The sequence below is a fragment of the Cherax quadricarinatus genome, chromosome 49 (genome assembly GCF_038502225.1).
Source record: "Cherax quadricarinatus isolate ZL_2023a chromosome 49, ASM3850222v1, whole genome shotgun sequence".
NCBI classification, from domain to species: Eukaryota; Metazoa; Arthropoda; class Malacostraca; order Decapoda; family Parastacidae; genus Cherax; species Cherax quadricarinatus.
Genome location: NC_091340.1, coordinates 27,447,194 through 27,467,730, shown reverse-complemented (window position 1 = coordinate 27,467,730; position 20,537 = coordinate 27,447,194). Strand labels below are relative to the sequence as shown.

At 40.3% G+C, this 20,537-nt stretch overlaps 1 protein-coding gene across 3 annotated transcripts in view; it reads left to right on the top strand.

Annotated features, from left to right (window-relative positions):
* LOC128697058 (endoribonuclease Dicer-like) overlaps positions 1–20,537 on the top strand; it is a 72,790-nt gene that overhangs the window by 7,321 nt on the left and 44,932 nt on the right. For 2 of the 3 annotated variants that reach the window (XM_070095324.1, XM_070095323.1), the window contains exons 2-5: positions 1,032–1,351; positions 3,861–3,940; positions 10,031–10,174; positions 15,955–16,113. In XM_070095324.1, the coding sequence (XP_069951425.1) occupies positions 1,057–1,351; positions 3,861–3,940; positions 10,031–10,174; positions 15,955–16,113 (678 nt within the window). In that variant the 5' untranslated portion in view covers positions 1,032–1,056. Of the gene's footprint in view, positions 1–1,031; positions 1,352–3,860; positions 3,941–10,030; positions 10,175–15,954; positions 16,114–20,346; positions 20,431–20,537 lie in introns of those variants that run through there. The other variant, XM_070095325.1, reaches the window with a different exon arrangement.

Below are 20,537 nucleotides of genomic sequence, written 5' to 3'. Positions count from 1 at the left end.
AGTGTATCAGTCTGTAGTGGAAGGAAGGCGGGGTAGGGGTCGGCCTAGGAAGGGTTGGAGGGAGGGGGTAAAGGAGGTTTTGTGTGCGAGGGGCTTGGACTTCCAGCAGGCATGCGTGAGCGTGTTTGATAGGAGTGAATGGAGACAAATGGTTTTTAATACTTGACGTGCTGTTGGAGTGTGAGCAAAGTAACATTTATGAAGGGATTCAGGGAAACCGGCAGGCCGGACTTGAGTCCTGGAGATGGGAAGTACAGTGCCTGCACTCTGAAGGAGGGGTGTTAATGTTGCAGTTTAAAAACTGTAGTGTAAAGCACCCTTCTGGCAAGACAGTGATGGAGTGAATGATGGTGAAAGTTTTTCTTTTTCGGGCCACCCTGCCTTGGTGGGAATCGGCCAGTGTGATAAAAAAAAAAAAAAAAAAAAAAAAAAAAAAAAAAAAAAAAAAAAAATGTTCGAGTCCCAGTACAGTTGGAAACATTAGGATGTGTTTCCTTAAGGCACCTGCTGTCCATGTTCACCTATCAGTATAATAGGTACGTACCTAGGTGTTAGTCAACTGGTGTGGGTCGCATCCTGGGACAAAATTGGCCTAATTTGCCTGAAATGCTCTTCATAACAAGGGACTTTCTGTATAGTACTATGTCATTGATGTTAGCTAGGCCTATACAGCTTGTACATGTACTTGTAGAAATAAAGATGATTATTATTATTATTAGTCTCTGAGATAACAAGAGAATGCTTCGTCACTTTAACTTTGAAGTTGGTGTTTCTTAGCGGATGATTTGAATTAGATTTTGGTTTTGTATGTTCTAATTTGCCATTTTTTATTAATTTCCTTCAAATCTTCATTACTAATATATAATTACAGTACAAATGTATGCTGCACTCTACTATTCCTTTTGCATGCATTGAGGTACAGGGACTGGGATTATACATTACAGAATACCTTTCTCAGATCATGCAGTGACAGCAATACAGCTAGTTTGTTTGCCTTTTACCATTACGTGGCTGTTTTTTCTCCATTGCAGATTGTACTGACATCCTAGGTAGGACATGGCATCAGAACTGACAGGGTACAGTCCCCCACACCAGAAGAATGTGGTAGAGACTTGCTGCAAGCGGAGACTGGGCTCTGAGGAGGACTCTAGTGCAGAACCTGATGTAAAGAAGGTTATCCTGGAGTCTGGTGTGTCCTTTAAAACCTCCCTGGGTGATGGTGTTCCAGGTCCTACAAGTGAGACTGGTGTGTCTTCTAGAACACCCCTGTCTAATGGTACTGCAGATCCTGCAAGCAAGTCTGGTGTATCCTCTAGAGCATCCATGAGTGATGGTGTTCCAGGTCCTGCAGGTGAGTCTGCTGCACCTCAGGGTGACTTTCACACCCCCTCCTCCCCACAGGAAATTTAGGACAACTGATATGCCTTGCTCTCTGGGGAGTTCCCAGTTAGTGCCCTTACCAAGGGGCTTGCAAGGCAGTTGCCAAACTAGCACTGGTGGAGATGCAGTTGTCGAGAGGAATTTTATCAGAATGTTTTCCCCGTGAACAAGCTTCTTCAGTCTTCTTCATTGACTGAAGAAACTTGCCCACAGGCAGAAATGTCTCAGTAAAGTTCCTCTTTGCAAATGTGTTCTTTTTTTTTTTATCATCAGCTTTGTGCCATTTGTCTTCACAGGTCTGGTCATGGATTGGGCTGCAGGGCCACTGACCCCTGGAACACTCTCCAGGTATTCCCTCCAAGTATAGTAATGCCTAGGTGGTAGGTGTTATTTTGCTAGCCCTTAGGCCATGTCACAGCCACTTATTGGATTACAATTGCACAAGCTCTGTGAGGATAGTCATACTAAGGTACCAGTGGTGGATGTGCCATGGTCTGCCAGAAAGGTTTAGGAGTGGAAAGGAAGGGAAAGGGGTGCATTTCTTGGAAGCAGAGGTATAGCCAGGTTCTAACATCAGTGGTGTGAATGAAGGGCCTCATTCGCATACAGGATATCTACCAATTGCACTGGAATTCAGCCAGTGAGAGTGAGGAGGTGGGCTCCAGGAAAGGCTACTTTATAACTAGGGTCCACCCTGGAGATTCAGTTCAGATGGTTAACGTCAGTTCAGCTGGTTAGTATCAGTTCAGCTGTTTAACATATATGAAAGCTATGTCCTCTGTATGGGTGTTTAAATTGTAACTTGAGGGTACCAATTCTTATGTTCTCTCTAGTTAAAATATTCATATTACAGTAAACTTTCTTTCTTTCAACACACTGGCCGTATCCCACCGAGGTGGGGTGGCCCAAAAGGAAAAACGAAAGTTTCTCCTTTCAAATTTAGTAATATATACAGGAGAAGGGGTACCAGCCCCTTGCTCCCGGCATTTCAGTCGCCTCTTACGACACGCATGGCTTACAGAGGAAGAATTCTGTTCCACTTCCCCATGGAGATAAGAGGAAATAAACAAGAACAAGAACTAGAAAGAAAATAGCAGAAAACCCAGAGGGGTGTGTATATATATGCTTGTACATGTACGTGTAGTGTGACCTAGGTGTAAGTAGAAGTAGCAAAACGTACCTGTAATCTTGCATGTTTATGAGACAGACAAAAGACACCAGCAATCCTACCATCACGTAAAACAATTACAGGCTTTCGTTTCACACTCACTTGGCAGAACGGTAGTACCTCCCTGGGCGGTTGCTGTCTACCAACCTACTACCACAGAACGGTAGTACCTCCCTGGGTGGTTGCTATCTACCAACCTACTACCTAGTATTACAGTAAACCTCTTGATATAATGGACTAATAAGAGAAGTCCATTATATTAGAATAATGTTAAAAAAATAGCAATAAAATATACTGTATGCCTAATATAGTACTAACAAGCAATTTACAGATATAAGTTTAAAGAACAATTTACCCTGTGGATTTTTTTCCATAATTTTAAAAGTCTATTATATTGAGGGTTTAATATATGGTACCATTTAAGCTTGTTGTAATTATTGTACACCATATACTATTTGTAAATAATATTGATGGTGAAAATATGTGGCTGTTCAAAAGTAGTTATCTGGTTAGACTTTATTCCACTGACTGATGACTGTTAGTGTTTTTTTCTTTATGGCCAGCTTCAACAGGTCTTTTAAAAGTACCTGTGATTGAAATACCTACCCTTTGCCTTTGCCTTTGTTGACTTTTGAGAGTCTTTCTATTCTCGGAGCCCAGCTGTGGGCCAGGCTCCCTCCCTGCCCTTCCTTTATCTCCCTATCCTTCCTTTACTCCTTATCCATCCTTCATTCCTTCTTTACCCTTTCTTCATCACTCTCTACCTCTCCTTCACCCCTTACCCCTCTTTCATTCCATCCCTACCCTTCTTTCACTCCCCCTCTACCCTTCTTTCACTCCCTCTACCCTTCCTTCACTACCCTTCCTTCACTGCCCTTCCTTCACTACCCTTCCTTCACTGCCCTTCCTTCACTACCCTTCCTTCACTACCCTTCCTTCACTACCCTTCCTTCACTACCCTTCCTTCACTACCCTTCCTTCACTACCCTTCCTTCACTACCCTTCCTTCACTACCCTTCCTTCACTACCTCCCCTCCCTACCCTTGCTTCACTCCCTCCCCTCCCTATCCTTCCTTCCTTCACTTCCCTCCCTACTCTTCCTTCACTCAGTCCCTACCCTTCACCCCTACCCGTTTTTCATTCCATTGTTACCCTCCTTCATTTCTCAGCTACCGTTCCTTTAATTCCTCTCTATTCTTCCTTCACTTCTATTTTGCTTTACACACGGTAAAATGTACCATAAAAAGCTTTGTTGGCAATGTGTAGCTTTGCATTACAGCTTTTTACATGTTGTTTTTGTTTTCTTCTGTAGGAAGTTGCACAAAAACAATGGCTGCCACACACGCCGGTGTCTCTCAGATACCTGATACGGCTGGTGAAGCAGAAGCACCCGTAAGTTATTACTCACTTTTTTTATTAACACGTTGCCCGTTTCTCACCGAGGCAGTGTGACTTAATGAAGAAACATTCATCATCGTTCACTCCATCACTGACTTGCCAGTAGCGTGCCTACATTACAGTTAAAAAACTGCTTTTAAAAAGCTGCTTTTAAATTCCTTACCATTGATGAGTTTTGAGAGTTTTTCTACTGCAGTTCAGCCTTGGGCTAGGTTTGTTTGGTGTTTCTCTGACCAACCAGGCAGTTGCTACTGGTGGCCCACTGTCCTACATGTGCATCACAGCCTACTTGATCCAGCACTTGTAATAATTTTTTTAGAGTTGAATTTACAGGCAGAGATCTGTTATCCTACCTCAGTTCACTCCAGAGCACATTCCTATCCAAGCTGTACTACCACTTCTCCGAGGATGTGATCTGTAATACCCAGTAGATATTTACTGCAAAGTGAACTAGGGCAGGTGTTAGTAAAATACCTATCTCCACCCACCCCAGGATTGAAGTTGAACCCTTTGAATGTGACTCATCCATTTATGATCCAAATTTCTGCTAATTCACAGAATAAATTGGATTGATTTTACTTATCACTGAGATTAAATTTTCCTGTAAATATTGATGTAGGTACTGTCCAGTGATTTTTTGATTATCAGAATACAAGCAGTGTGCTTCCCACCTCCAAAATATATACTCACATGCTGGGAGCAATGGGCTAGTAACCCCTTCTCCTGTAGACATTTACTAAAAAAGAGAAGAAGAAAAACTTTATAAAACTGGGATGCTTGAATGTGCGTGGATGTAGTGCGGATGACAAGAAGCAGATGATTGCTGATGTTATGAATGAAAAGAAGTTGGATGTCCTGGCCCTAAGCGAAACAAAGCTGAAGGGGGTAGGGGAGTTTCGGTGGGGGGAAATAAATGGGATTAAATCTGGAGTATCTGAGAAAGTTAGAGCAAAGGAAGGGGTAGCAGTAATGTTGAAGGATCAGTTATGGAAGGAGAAAATAGAATATGAATGTGTAAATTCAAGAATTATGTGGATTAAAGTAAAGGTTGGATGCGAAAAGTGGGTCATAATAAGTGTGTATGCACCTAGAGAAGAGAGGAATGTAGAGGAGAGAGAGATTTTGGGAGATATTAAGTGAATGTATAGGAGCCTTTGAACCAAGTGAGAGAGTAATTGTGGTAGGGGATCTGAATGCTAAAGTAGGAGAAACTTTTAGAGAGGGTGTGGTAGGTAAGTTTGGGGTGCCAGGTGTAAATGATAATGGGAGCCCTTTGATTGAACTTTGTATAGAAAGGGGTTTAGTTATAGGTAATACATATTTTAAGAAAAAGAGGATAAATAAGTATACAAGATATGATGTAGGGTGAAATGACAGTAGTTTGTTGGATTATGTATTGGTAGATAAAAGACTGTTGAGTAGACTTCAGGATGTACATGTTTATAGAGGGGCCACAGATATATCAGATCACTTTCTAGTTGTAGCTACACTGAGAGTAAAAGGTAGATGGGATACAAGGAGAATAGAAGCATCAGGGAAGAGAGAGGTGAAGGTTTATAAACTAAAAGAGGAGGCAGTTAAGGTAAGATATAAACAGCTATTGGAGGATAGATGGGCTAATGAGAGCATAGGCAATGGGGTTGAAGAGGTATGGGGTAGGTTTAAAAATGTAGTGTTAGAGTGTTCAGCAGAAGTTTGTGGTTACAGGAAAGTGGATGTGGGAGGGAAGAGGAGCAATTGGTGGAATGATGATGTAAAGAGAGTAGTAAGGGAGAAAAAGTTAGCATATGAGAAGTTTTTACAAAGTAGAAGTGATGCAAGGAGGGAAGAGTATATGGAGAGAAAGAGAGAGGTCAAGAGAGTGGTGAAGCAATGTAAAAAGAGAGCAAATGAGAGAGTGGGTGAGATGTTATCAACAAATTTTGTTGAAAATAAGAAAAAGTTTTGGAGTGAGATTAACAAGTTGAGAAAGCCTAAAGAACAAATGGATTTGTCAGTTAAAAATAGGAGAGGAGAGTTATTAAATGGAGAGTTAGAGGTATTGGGAAGATGGAGGGAATATTTTGAGGAATTGTTAAATGTTGATGAAGTTAGGGAAGCTGTGATTTCGTGTATAGGGCAAGGAGGAATAACATCTTGTAGGAGTGAGGAAGAGCCAGTTGTGAGTGTGGGGGAAGTTCGTGAGGCAGTAGGTAAAATGAAAGGGGGTAAGGCAGCCGGGATTGATGGGATAAAGATAGAAATGTTAAAAGCAGGTGGGGATACAGTTTTGGAGTGGTTGGTGCAATTATTTAATAAATGTATGGAAGAGGGTAAGGTACCTAGAGATTGGCAGAGAGCATGCATAGTTCCTTTGTATAAAGGCAAAGGGGACAAAAGAGAGTGCAAAAATTATAGGGGGATAAGTCTGTTGAGTATACCTGGTAAAGTGTATGGTAGAGTTATTATTGAAAGAATTAAGAGTAAGACAGAAAATAGGATAGCAGATGAACAAGGAGGCTTTAGGAAAGGTAGGGGGAGTGTGGACCAGGTGTTTACAGTGAAACATATAAGTGAACAGTATTTAGATAAGGCTAAAGAGGTCTTTGTGGCATTTATGGATTTGGAAAAGGCATATGACAGGGTGGATAGGGGGGCAATGTGGCAGATGTTGCAGGTGTATGGTGTAGGAGGTAGGTTACTGAAAGCAGTAAAGAGTTTTTACGAGGATAGTGAGGCTCAAGTTAGAGTATGTAGGAAAGAGGGAAGTTATTTCCCAGTAAAAGTAGGCCTTAGACAAGGATGTGTGATGTCACCGTGGTTGTTTAATATATTTATAGATGGGGTTGTAAGAGAAGTAAATGCGAGGGTCTTGGCAAGAGGCGTGGAGTTAAAAGATTAAGAATCACACATAAAGTGGGAGTTGTCACAGTTGCTCTTTGCTGATGACACTGTGCTCTTGGGAGATTCTGAAGAGAAGTTGCAGAGATTGGTGGATGAATTTGGTAGGGTGTGCAAAAGAAGAAAATTAAAAGTGAATACAGGAAAGAGTAAGGCTATGAGGATAACAAAAAGATTAGGTGATGAAAGATTGGATATCAGATTGGAGGGAGAGAGTATGGAGGAGGTGAATGTATTCAGATATTTGGGAGTGGACGTGTCAGCTGATGGGTCTATGAAAGATGAGGTGAATCATAGAATTGATGAGGGGAAAAGGGTGAGTGGTGCACTTAGGAGTCTGTGGAGACAAAGAACTTTGTCCTTGGAGGCAAAGAGGGGATTGTATGAGAGTATAGTTTTACCAACGCTCTTATATGGGTGTGAAGCATGGGTGATGAATGTTGCAGCGAGGAGAAGGCTGGAGGCAGTGGAGATGTCATGTCTGAGGGCAATGTGTGGTGTGAATATAATGCAGAGAATTTGTAGTTTGGAAGTTAGGAGGAGGTGCGGGATTAACAAAACTGTTGTCCAGAGGGCTGAGGAAGGGTTGTTGAGGTGGTTCGGACATGTAGAGAGAATGGAGCAAAACAGAATGACTTCAAGAGTGTATCAGTCTGTAGTGGAAGGAAGGCGGGGTAGGGGTCGGCCTAGGAAAGGTTGGAGGGAGGGGGTAAAGGAGGTTTTGTGTGCAAGGGGCTTGGACTTCCAGCAGGCATGCGTGAGCATGTTTGATAGGAGTGAATGGAGACAAATGGTTTTTAATACTTGACGTGCTGTTGGAGTGTGAGCAAAGTAACATTTATGAAGGGATTCAGGGAAACCGGCAGGCCGGACTTGAGTCCTGGAGATGGGAAGTACAGTGCCTGCACTCTGAAGGAGGGGTGTTAATGTTGCAGTTTAAAAACTGTAGTGTAAAGCACCCTTCTGGCAAGACAGTGATGGAGTGAATGATGGTGAAAGTTTTTCTTTTTCGGGCCACCCTGCCTTGGTGGGAATCGGCCGGTGTGATAATAATATAATAATGACTTGATAAATCTCTAATAGAGCAAATATTTTTCCCAGTAAAGCTGGTTTGGAATTTGTCTTTCCTTTGATATAAAATACATTGCTGGAGATTAAAAGTTACTTCAGTAGGAATTGTATAAAGCACTAAGATTAGTTTGCCCAAAATGCATTTAATGCTAGTCTGCCTGGAGGGTGTCCTTGACCAGGCCTTTAAAATTAGGAGTTAAACATTCCATGAATAAAAAGACAAGATTTTAGTCAGATGTGGTTTTCTTTTGAGCCTAATAATATTACATGTAAATGACATTATCTATATACTAAATAAAAGGAATAAAGCATTTGAATTTAGGTAAGACAATGATATGTGGGATTCCTGCTAGTTTTCTCTTATTTAGCAGTGCTGTAATGGCTGTTACGCCACCCAGAGGAAGGTTGACAATATGGTTGCAGAAGAAAACTGATCATTGACTGTTGATATTGTAGTAGCATGTGCTGGTTGATTGTTGATTCAGTAATAGCATGTGATAGTGTACCTCACTCGACTTTTTTGGTTCACTCTTGGTTCCTCTATGACCTTCCTTGATGATCCCAGTGTTATTGTTGTGGCTGTTATTCCTTCTGGTTTGCTCTTAGTCCTCTGTGACTTCCCCCTGATGACCCTAGTGTGTCTGTTGTGATGGTTGTCAACTTGGCAGACCTCTGGCTTCCATGATTGATATAGCACTATCTCTGATCTCTGTTGAAGGAGGGTATCAAGTCTGTCCTGCTCCTGTGTATAGTTCTGCCATTTGGCAAGGATCTTGCTAACCTCCTGCCTGGAAGTGTGTCATATAACCTTGGTAAATGATATTGGTAAATGGGTTTAGAAAGACACTTGTGCCGACACTAAGACTGAAAATTTTCTAATAAATGTGTTCTAGTGTTTTGCTCACTAGTCTTTGCAAAAGGTTTTGTTAAAACCATCCTGATGCTGAACTTGGTATGGTTCTGACACTAGCAAGGGTCTCTGTGACTGCCTGTCTTCCATAGTGTTGTTAAGACCATCGTGATTCTGGACTTGATATGGTTCTGACACTGGTAAGGATCTTTCTGACCTCCTGTCTTGCATAATGTTATTAAGACCATCCTGGTGCTGAACTTGGTATGTTTCTGATGCACCAGCAAGGATGTAATACGAGATTAGTTTTCAGTTTTAATTGCCCATTCTTTTATTGTAGCACAATGGCCTGCGAGTTTCAGGACTCACTTGCTGTGGGTTCAGCCCCCCACCCCTTCCCTGATTTGTCTGCAATTTTGTTCTTACGATTTTGTGAGTCGAGTCTTACTTTTTTTTGTATTTTGTTCATCTAAAATTTTTATTTCTTCATAATCAAACAGTTGATATCTAGGAACCCCCAATGGTAATAATGAAACTAAATCGTATTGTTTAACTTTTTTGGGTTATTATGTAAAATCAGCACAATTAATACATATGTATACTCATACCATTTACATGCCCTCAGAAACATTTTACTAAGTATATTTATGCTACTGTAAATGTGAGAAAAAGTTCTGTCTCATAAATAGCAATTAAGCATCCACAAAGTGCATTAGCAACTTGAATTTTCATTTTTTAACTCCTTCACTATTAGTAGCCCTGAAGTTAAAAGTCCTAACAGTGTCAGGAATTTTAGGAAAAGAGTAATTATTTTTTCTTCTGAAATGGTAGAGAATCTTTTTCTGAAGGTCATGATACCAAAAATAAGAAATCTGATAGAAAACTTGAAGAATCATGCAGGCACAGAGTTAGTTGTTGGTACAGTTTATGCATTCTCACTTTGAGTCATATTTTAAGCCAATTCCATTGCTCAATTTGACAAAATTCGTAGCTGTTTCATTGTGTGCATTTGATTCTATCAAGTGAGTACAAGAAACCACCCATTTAACTATCATAACTACCCTATAAAGTGCAGAGAAGTTAGTAATTTGGCCAATTATATACAAATTTCAATAAATTCCAGTTTAAAAACAGAGACCAAAATAAACACTAGGCATGCCAAGCACTAAATCAGCATTTCCTCTATTTATTAATCATGTCCCAAGGCCTCTTCTACGATGCACTTCTCTTGCAGCAGAGGCACTCCCACATGAAAGAGGTTAAGATGGCACATGATTTTGCAGGAAGGTGGATTTGACTTTGCAGCACGAGCCTACCAGCTGGAGCTGTTTGAGGAAGCCAGGAAGCGAAACTCCATCCTGGTTCTGGGTACAGGATCTGGCAAGACCTTCATATCTATCCTTCTCATCAAGGAGCTGGCTGAACAGGTAATGTTGACATGTTGCAAAACTAATGTATTTTCCTGAAGGTGCTGACTGAGTGGCTAATGACACATGTTGCCAGAGGGGTGTAAAGCACTTCTCTGGCAAGACAGTGATGGAGTGAATGATGATGAAAGTTTTTCTTTTTCAGGTCACCCTGCCTTAGTGGGAATCGGCCAATGTGTTAATAATAATAATATTTTTTATTATTTATTATCACACTGGCCGATTCCCACCAAGGCAGGGTGGCCTGAAAAAGAAAAACTTTCACCATCATTCACTCCATCACTGTCTTGCCAGAAGGGTGCTTTACACTACAGTTTTTAAACTGCAACATTAACACCCCTCCTTCAGAGTGCAGGCACTGTACTTCCCATCTCCAGGACTCAAGTCCGGCCTGCCGGTTTCCCTGAATCCCTTCATAAATGTTACTTTGCTCACACTCCAACAGCACGTCAAGTATTAAAAACCATTTGTCTCCATTCACTCCTATCAAACACGCTCACGCATGCCTGCTGGAAGTCCAAGCCCCTCGCACACAAAACCTCCTTTACCCCCTCCCTCCAACCTTTCCTAGGCCGACCCCTACCCCGCCTTCCTTCCACTACAGACTGATACACTCTTGAAGTCATTCTGTTTCGCTCCATTCTCTCTACATGTCCGAACCACCTCAACAACCCTTCCTCAGCCCTCTGGACAACAGTTTTGGTAATCCCGCACCTCCTCCTAACTTCCAAACTACGAATTCTCTGCATTATATTCACACCACACATTGCCCTCAGACATGACATCTCCACTGCCTCCAGCCTTCTCCTCGCTGCAACATTCATCGCCCACGCTTCACACCCATATAAGAGCGTTGGTAAAACTATACTCTCATACATTCCCCTCTTAATAATAATAATATTAGGATGAATTGCTGCTTATCCCTGTAGCATTCTATGATAGTAATAGTTGAGAGGACTTTTTGTAGGGGTTTGAACTATGTACTGTAATTCTTAACCAAACAGAAACTTGCCCAAGATTTAAACCATTGATTGTGAGACTGAATTTATTCATTTTCTTGATCTTAAACCCTAGAAGAAGCTGCCTAAGCTTCAAACCATTGTATTGTGAAGCTCTGAATGAATGCATCTTTTTTGAGTGGAAAGTGATAGATGTTGTTGGATATACAAACTTTTATTATGAATAGAAGAGCTCTCCGTCTTAAAGATGAGTTCCTGGTTTTTCAATTTACAAACAAGTTGTTTGTATAGGAAACAGTAATATGAAGGAAGAATAGTAATGTTTGATGTGTGTTTGCACTGCATCACTGTGGCTGCAAAACTGATTGATTGCTAAGTGTTGTCTGTAGCCACTGTGTTTGTAGGTGTTGTGTTTGTGTTTGTAGGTGCTGTGTCTGTGATAGAAGGGGCTGTGTCTGTGATGGAAGGGGCTGTGTCTGTGATGGAAGGGGCTATGTCTGTGATGGAAGGGGCTGTGTCTGTGATGGAAGGGGCTGTGTCTGTGATGGAAGGGGCTGTGTCTGTGATGGAAGGGGCTGTGTCTGTGATGGAAGGGGCTGTGTCTGTGATGGAAGGGGCTGTGTCTGTGATGGAAGGGGCTGTGTCTGTGATGGAAGGGGCTGTGTCTGTGATGGAAGGGGCTGTGTCTGTGATGGAAGGGGCTGTGTCTGTGATGGAAGGGGCTGTGTCTGTGATGGAAGGGGCTGTGTCTGTGATGGAAGGGGCTGTGTCTGTGATGGAAGGGGGCTGTGATTGTGTTTGTAGGTTCTGTGTTTGTGTTTGTAGGTGCTATTTTTGCATTTGTTAGTTCTAAGTTTGTAAGTGCTATATTTGTAAGTGTTGTGTTTGTAAGTATAGATGTATGTAATTTGCAGTGTTTGAAAAAAATGTGTGGATTGTATTGACTTTTGGTTGTCATTTACATAGTTACCTTTATATTCAAGGATTCCTTGAGACTGGGGGAAGACTCTCGACAAAAAGAAATAGAAGAGCCCACCTCTTCCTTGGATCAAACCTGATTTCCTAGCATTTGATGCACATGAGTTTCATGCTTGCTTTGAATTTAATAATTATTATTATGATAATTATAATAATTATGTAAGACACATATGCAACAGTTAGACAACTTTATTCCGAAACGTTTCGCCTACACAGTAGGCTTCTTCAGTCGAATACAGAAAATAGGCAGGAACAGTAGAGATGTGAAGACGATGTAATCAGTCCATCACCCTTGTAGTCGTAGAATTTGAGGTTGTCAGTCCCTCGGCCTGGAGAAGTTCAGTTCCATAGTCAGGAACTATGGACTGATTACATCGTCTTCACATCTCTACTGTTCCTGCCTATTTTCTGTATTCGACTGAAGAAGCCTACTGTGTAGGCGAAACGTTTCGGAATAAAGTTGTCTAACTGTTGCATATGTGTCTTACCTAACAACCTGTCGGTATTGTATACCATTTTTGATGTTCATAATAATTATAATTATAGTGATTGAATGAGCAACAGTGAGTGTTTTTTCTTTGTCTTGTTACCCTATCTCAATGAGAGATGACTGGAGCATTAAATAATAATGAAGAACAAAAAAGGCACAATACCGTGACTGGAACAATGCATAAATAACCCACATAAGAGAAAGAAGCTTACGAGTTTTGGTCCGACTTGGAACATTTACAGAGTCCAAGTTGGACTGAAGTATCGTCATAAGCTTCTTTCTCTTATGTGAGGGTTATTTGTGTAATAATTTTTTTTTTAATGAACCGGCTGTATTCCACCTAGGCAGGGTGATGTAAAATGAAAAACAAAAATTTTTCTCTTTAAATTTAGTACTACACAATTTATATAAGAGAATGGGTTACTAGTGCCTCGCTCCTGACATTTTAGTCACCTCATACAACACGCATGGCTTACGGGGGAAGAATTCTTTTTCACTTCCCCACAGAGACAAGAGGAAACGAAAAAGCACAAAACTACAGTGGCCCCTTGGTTTTCGTGATTAATCTGCTCCAGAGAGTTTGCCGAAAACCAAAATTCAAGAAAACCAAAACCATTTTCCCCATAAAGAATAATGTAAATCCAATTAATCTGTTCCAGACACCCAAAAATATCAACAAAAAAATTATTTTTTAGAGATTAAATATAGATTTACATACAGAAAAGAATGACAAATCAATATAAAGAATTAATAAAATGTATAAATGAACATTTAACATCACACTGACCTGTATTGAAGACTCTTGTTGGTGTAAGGAAGACAGGGAGGAGGGGGGAGGGAGGAGAGTTTATTGTTTGGAGACGTGATAGAATGCTTGAATATGATGCTAATATCAACTCTACGGCTTATTTATCTATCACAGTTCATCTAATATGACATAATAAACAATATTAATAACGTAGAAGCATGATATACACTCTAGAATGAATAAAATATGTTATTATGTATGTGACAAGTGGTGGTGGTGGTCTTATTGTTTGGTTATCAGGGCCACTGGCAGCATAAGCCATATAGTGGTGGTGGCGTCGGCGGTGTTGTCAGTGACCCTATATACCTCCAATAACATTGGAGGAGTTACGTTTTGTGTCATTCTTTTTCTATTGCTTAACTGCTTAACTTACTTGCTACACTGTTAATGCTGCACTTTTTCGCTGGCTGGCGCTATACCCTTTATCGACTCCTGCTGCTTTAGTATCATACATATTGTAGAATCAAAGAAGAAGGCGCATTCTCCCCTCTCTCTTCCTCCTCTACTTTGATACTTTGCTGCGATTTCTTTCTTGAATTCTGTTGTGTTTCTCACCTTCTTTACCAAAGGGCTGACACTAGGAACTTTCTTTGGGCCCATGATGGCTTATTTAGCAGGTGGAAGCACAAAAAACAATGGATTATTACAAAATGTTTCTTATGAACGTGGGATGTGGGGGGTGATGCTCACTCGCCGAGAAACAATGCCAGAATGACTCTGAATTCATCTGTGGGAGGCTTTGTGTGTGCGGGGCCACTGGGACATGTTCCGTACAACTGCTGAAATCCAAGGGAAATCACAAAAACCAAGGCTATATTTTGATGAAAAAAGTTGCTGATAACCAAAATTCACGAAAACTGACTCACAAAAACCAAGGGTCCACTGTATTAAGAAAATAGAAGACAACCCAAGTGGGTGTATGTGTGTATATATATATATATATATATATATATATATATATATATATATATATATATATATATATATATATATATATATATATATATATATATATATATGCAATAAGATCACAGTAAACAGGTGATTTCAGAATATGCAAAACAACCACTGTGAAAGAATAGAGAAATTCCAAGCACTTTCGTGACTACTCACATTATTAAGGAACAATGAAAATAAAGCATCAAAGGAAGGTATATAAAGGGGTAGCCCACACCTCACTATCAGATCCCACAACAAAGAAACACCTGATGCGCGACTCATAAGACAGGGAACACTGCAGCAGGCCCGCCGGTCCAACTAGACAGGTCCTTCACACAACCCACCAACAAACTATTCTACCCAAGAAATAAGAATTTTAAAAATTATTATTTGTCCAATGTATTATTAAATTCTTCCCAAATTCTATTAATTATAAATGGATCTAATTTATATAAACCAAAGGAAATATTCATATTATTGTCAAAACTGTTTTTTATGAAACAAGATTCAATTATATTCCTGTCGACCATGGACTTGCTTGATACTACTTTCTCAACTTTTTGAAAATCAATTAGATGGTTAAAATCTCTTAGATGAATAAATAGAGCATTGGAATCTTGTCCAGTTCTATGCTATATTTATGTTGTTTTAATCTTAGTTCAAGATTTTTACCAGTTTGACCGTAATAAACTTTATCGCAAATTTTACAAGGAATCTTATAGATAAACACATCCATCAGCATTTTGGGGGGAATTCTTTATCAAAAGTTTTTTTACTGTATCAAGATTTTTGAATACAACTTTAATATTAAAAGTCTTAAGAAGAGAAGGCATATCAACCAAGTTTTCATGGTAAGGGGGAACCAACATATTTTTAGTTGAATAAGGCTGGTTGTCCCTTTTTGGATTGTAAAAAGTATTTCTAGCAACTTTAAAAGATTTATCAATTACATTTCTTGGGTATTTCAAATCAATACCTATTTCATAAATTTTGGATATTTCCTTATCTATGAACTCTGGACTACAAATTCGTCTAGTTGGGCCGGCGGGCCTGCTGCAGTGTTCCCTTTCTTATGAGTCGTGCGTCAGGTGTTTTTTTGTTGTGGGATCTGATAGTGAGGTGTGGGCTACCCCTTTATATACCTTCCTTTGATGCTTTACTTTCATTGTTCCTTGATAATGTGAGTAGTCACGAAAGCGCTTGGAATTTCTCTATTCTTTTACAGTGGTTGTTTTGCATATATATATATATATATATGCGTGTGCATGTGCGTGCGTGCGTGCGCATGCATGTGTAGTGTGACCAAAGAATAAGTAGAAGTTGCAAGATATACCTGTTGTCCTCTGTGTTTATGAGACGGAAAAAGAGATGCCAGCAATCCTGCCATCATGTAAAATAATTACAGGTTTCCATTTCACACTCACTTGGCAGGATGGTAGTACCTACCTGGGTGGTTGCTGTCTAACAACCTAGTACCACAGGATGGTAGTACCTCGCTGGGTCATTGCTATCTACCAACCTGCTACCACAGGATGGTAGTTTCTCCTTGGTGGTTGCTGTCTACCAACCTCCTACCTAGGAATAATAATAATAATTTACTCCCTAGATTCGTGGACTATTGTCTGAGGGTAACAAGCGTACAGTGTTTGTGGTGAACACGGTGCCCTTGGTACATCAACAAGCACTTGCAATAGAGACACACACTGGACTGCAGGTGGGCAGGTACGAAGGCTCGATGGGCGTGGATTTTTGGACTCCTGAGAAGGTGGGTCATGGCTGCAATATTCCATTTTGGCTTTAGGTGCCTTATAGAATTTTTATGAAATACTTTTGACTTTGGCACTTTGATTTCTTTTTAATATAATTCAGATTACTGTCATGGTTTAGACTTTGTCAGTAATTGAGTCCAATGTAGCAAAAAAGCAATAAAACAAGATGGAATGCCCTACCCACCCTTGAACTTAATTTCTGTAGAATGAGTACAGTATATTATAAAATTATGGTACAGTGGACCCTCGGATAACGGCATTAATCCGTTCCAGAGAGCTTGCCTTTAACAGATTTTGACGTTATAGGAATTAATTTTCCCCATAAGAAATAATGGAAATCCAATTAATCCGTTCCAAACACCCAAAAGTATTAAATTAAACAAAATAATTTTTTTACATGAAACATACATTTCCCTACACAGAAAACAATGAGACATGCAGAATAAGCAATACTGAAATGACACTTACCTTTACTGAGGATTTATTGATGAGTGATGAGATAGGAAGAGGGCAGAGGATGGAGGAGTTTACAGTTGTTTGGATGGGGAATCGCCTTCCATAAAGACTTCGGGTAACAAGTCCTTTTCTTGGGTTACCTCCCTTCTTTGTTTTTTAGTGCCACTAGGACCAGCTTGAGAGTCGCTGAACCCCTGTCGCACCAGAAATCTGTCCAGAGAGCTCTGTTTCTGGTGTCTCTTTAAGATTTCCCTAAAATGGGACACAATAGTGTCATTGTACATGTTGCCAGTACGGCTTGCAACAGCTGTGTCAAGGTAATGTTCATCCATAAATGCTTGCACCTTTGTCCACAGTGTACAAATGTCCTTAATCTTTGACGAGGCAACTTCCTCCATCTCTCTTCCTTCTCCTCCGAAGGAAATTCCTGTGCTGTGGTCTGTTGCTGTTTCTCCTCAAGCTCTTGCAGCTCATCAGTGGTTAGCTCTTCATCTTCGTCCTCCACCAACTCTTCCACATCCTTGCCACTAACCTCCAACCCCATGGACTTCCCCAATGACACAATAGATTCCATAACTGTCATAGGCTCCTCAGGGTTAGCCTCAAACCCTTCAAAATCCCTCTCTTGTGCACTTTCTGGCCACAATTTCCTCCAAGCAGAGTTCAAAGTCCTGGAAGTCACTCCATCCCAAGACCTACCTATAAAGTTTATTCAACTGAGGATACTGAAGTGATCTTTCCAGAACTCTCTTAGGGTCAATTCAATGTCTGAAGCCACTTCAAAGCACTTTTGAAACACTGCTTTGGTGTACAGTTTTTTGAAATTTGAAATGACCTACTGGTCCACAAGCTGGAGGAGAGGAGTGGTGTTAGGGGGCAAAAATTTCACTTTGATGAAAATAAACTCCCCCACAATTCGCTTTTCCAAGTCTGGAGGATGAGCAGGACCATTGTCTAATACCAGGAGGCACTTGAGTTCCAATTTATTTTCCAGGAGGCATTTTTTCACACTGGGGCCAAACATATCATAGAACCCATCATGGAAAATACCCCTAGTAACCCATACCTTACTGTTTGCTCTCCACATCACACACAATTTAGGCTTAACGACACTGTTTTTCTTGAACGCTCTGGTAGTTTCAGAATGATACATGAGCAGAGGCTTCACTTTGCAATCCCTACTAGCATTACAACAAAACATGAGAGTTAGCCTGTCTTTCATAGGCTTGTGTCCTGGGTGGAGGAGGAGAAGAATACATAATAATAATAATAATAGGTAATAATAAGTTCCCTTGAAGCATGAAAAACAAAGTCCACCCCTGACAGTGACATGATAAGATGAGATAACATTTGATAAGAGCTGACGTTTGATGAGCATATGCGAGGGTGCAGCGATAACACTTGATAAGAAAAGATTAGAGATGACATTTGATGAGCATCGCCCTGGCTTTGTTTTCGCTGGTACACAAACATGTCTGTCTATTTTTCTGTCTGTCAAGCTCCCTGTCTATCTGTCTATCAGTCTAGTTCTCTGCCTCAGAGAGAGCCACAAGACTGCGTCATCACGTTTACTCATATCTTTAAGCAGAGTATAGCACTTTGTCTGGATTTTTGGTGTTATCCTAGGTAATTTACACTATGTATACTTGTATTTATGTGTACCTGTGAGACAGAGATAGACAGAGACAGATTGAAAGAGATAGACAGAGACAGATCGACAGAGACAGATAGAGGTAGACAGAAACAGAGATAGACAGAGATCGACAGACTCTAAACTTGGGGTTAACATCACTTTCCTTTTAAAAGAGGAGTGTCAATATGACGTTACATCAGTGAATCCTTGGTGTTTGCAGCTGGCGCTCAATTTAACTGGCACTCCCACAAGGTACTAAATGGTCCCAGATTTTTTTAATATGGTGCACACAGAGTGTTAAGACCCAGTCTATGCTGACCAAGCATCTCAGGGCAATCGTGCCAAATTTGGAGGCAGGAAAATTAAAACGTATATATACATTTGGGGCGCTACGCGTAAGAACGTATATATACGTTTGGACCGTTTAGGGGTTAAAGTCCTGCACATATTTTTCAGCCGCCTTTTTGTCAGAACTGGCAGCCTCACCATACCTTATCACACTGTATGCCACTATGATTCTTAAATCTCTCAAACCAGCCTTTGCTGGCCTTAAATTCGTCAATATCAGCACTATTTGGAGGCATTTTCTTAAGGAGATCTGCATGCAACTGCCTTACCTTTTCACACATTATTGACTGAGAAACACTATCTCCAGATAATTGTTTCTCGTTGATCCACACCAACAACAGTCTCTCCACATCTTTTGAGTATTTGCGATCTCTGTTTTGTAAGCACACTTGCATCTTTCGCAACAACTGCTTCCATGATTGCCTTTTTGTTGGCCAATATAGTAGTGATGGTTGAATGGGATTTGTTATATAACCTGGCCAACTCGGAGACACTCACTCCACTCTCGTATTTTGTGATGATCTTTCTTCATTTCAATAGTATTTCTCACCCTCTTTACCACAAGGTTGGCACTAGAAGCTTTCTTTGGGCCCATGGTGGCTTATTGAGCAGTTACAAGCACTAAAAACAATGGAATAATACAAAATCTATCTCATGTACGCGTGGAATCGTCTTCATTGGCTTGTAAACAATGGCACTACCTGTACGTGGAGTGGACAGACAGCTGCTGGCAGCTCAGGCTGCACGGACACGTTCTGGATGAATGCCCTTAACCGAGTTCTTGGGCGTTAGCTGAGCCAATATTTTGATACAAAAACGTGGTGCTAACTTATTTTGCCATTGGCTGATGCTGCCATTAACTGAGGGTCCACTGTACTTGAAATATAGACAGCCCCTTGTTATGCAAATCATTTTGGGTAGCCATAACACTAAATTTTTATTACAAATGTATGAGAATAAGAATACGTAGTTTTTAAAATATTGGAGGTAGAGTGGACCCCCGCTTAACGATCACCTCCCAATGCGACCAATTATGTAAGTGTATTTATGTAAGTGCGTTTGTACGTGTATGTTTGGAGGTCTGAAATGGACTAATCTACTTCACAATATTCCTTATGAGAACAAATTCAGTCAGTACTGGCACCTGAACATACTTCTGGAATGAAAAAATATCGTTAACCGGGGGTCCACTGTATTTAGTAATTCAATAAAAAAAATAGAATTAGCGATATGTTAAAGATGACACTAGGTACACAAGATGAATGAATAATGAACGAGGATGGACAATACAGGTTGAAAGAATATTGCTTTACTTTACAGCATTTTGCTAATACAGTGGACCCCCGCTTAACGATCACCTCCAAATGCGACCAATTATGTAAGTGTATTTATGTAAGTGCGTTTGTACGTGTATGTTTGGGGGTCTGAAATGGACTAATCTACTTCACAATATTCCTTATGGGAAAAAATTCGGTCAGTACTGGCACCTGAATATACTACTGGAATGAAAAAAGTTCGTTAACCGGGGGTCCACTGTAATGCAGTTTTCAGTTATACCTATTCTTCATTTATTCAGACTTCGTACAATAAATATATTCACTACTCGCTATAAGCTAAGGACTAAAATATTTTAAGATAAGTAATATGTGTACTGTTCATGCATTTTTTTATACCTAACTCTATTGCTCACTTAATATATGATAGTGTAAATATGTTATCAAGCTTCTGTATACCATTTGAAAATGAAAAAGGTTTGTTTTACTTTACAGCGATTTTCAGTTTACAGCGGTAGCCCGGAACCTAACCTGCTGTATAAGCAGAGCCCTTCTGTATCTTTGAAGCAGCTGGCAGACAGAGAGAGACTGAGAGTTGTCAGGTAGAGAGTTCTAGCTTTTGGGTCTTTATGCACACACATTGAGTTTTTGCTCAGGTTAAGCCAGACACAGGAAATATCAGAAATTTTTGTATCTAGTATTATTCCTG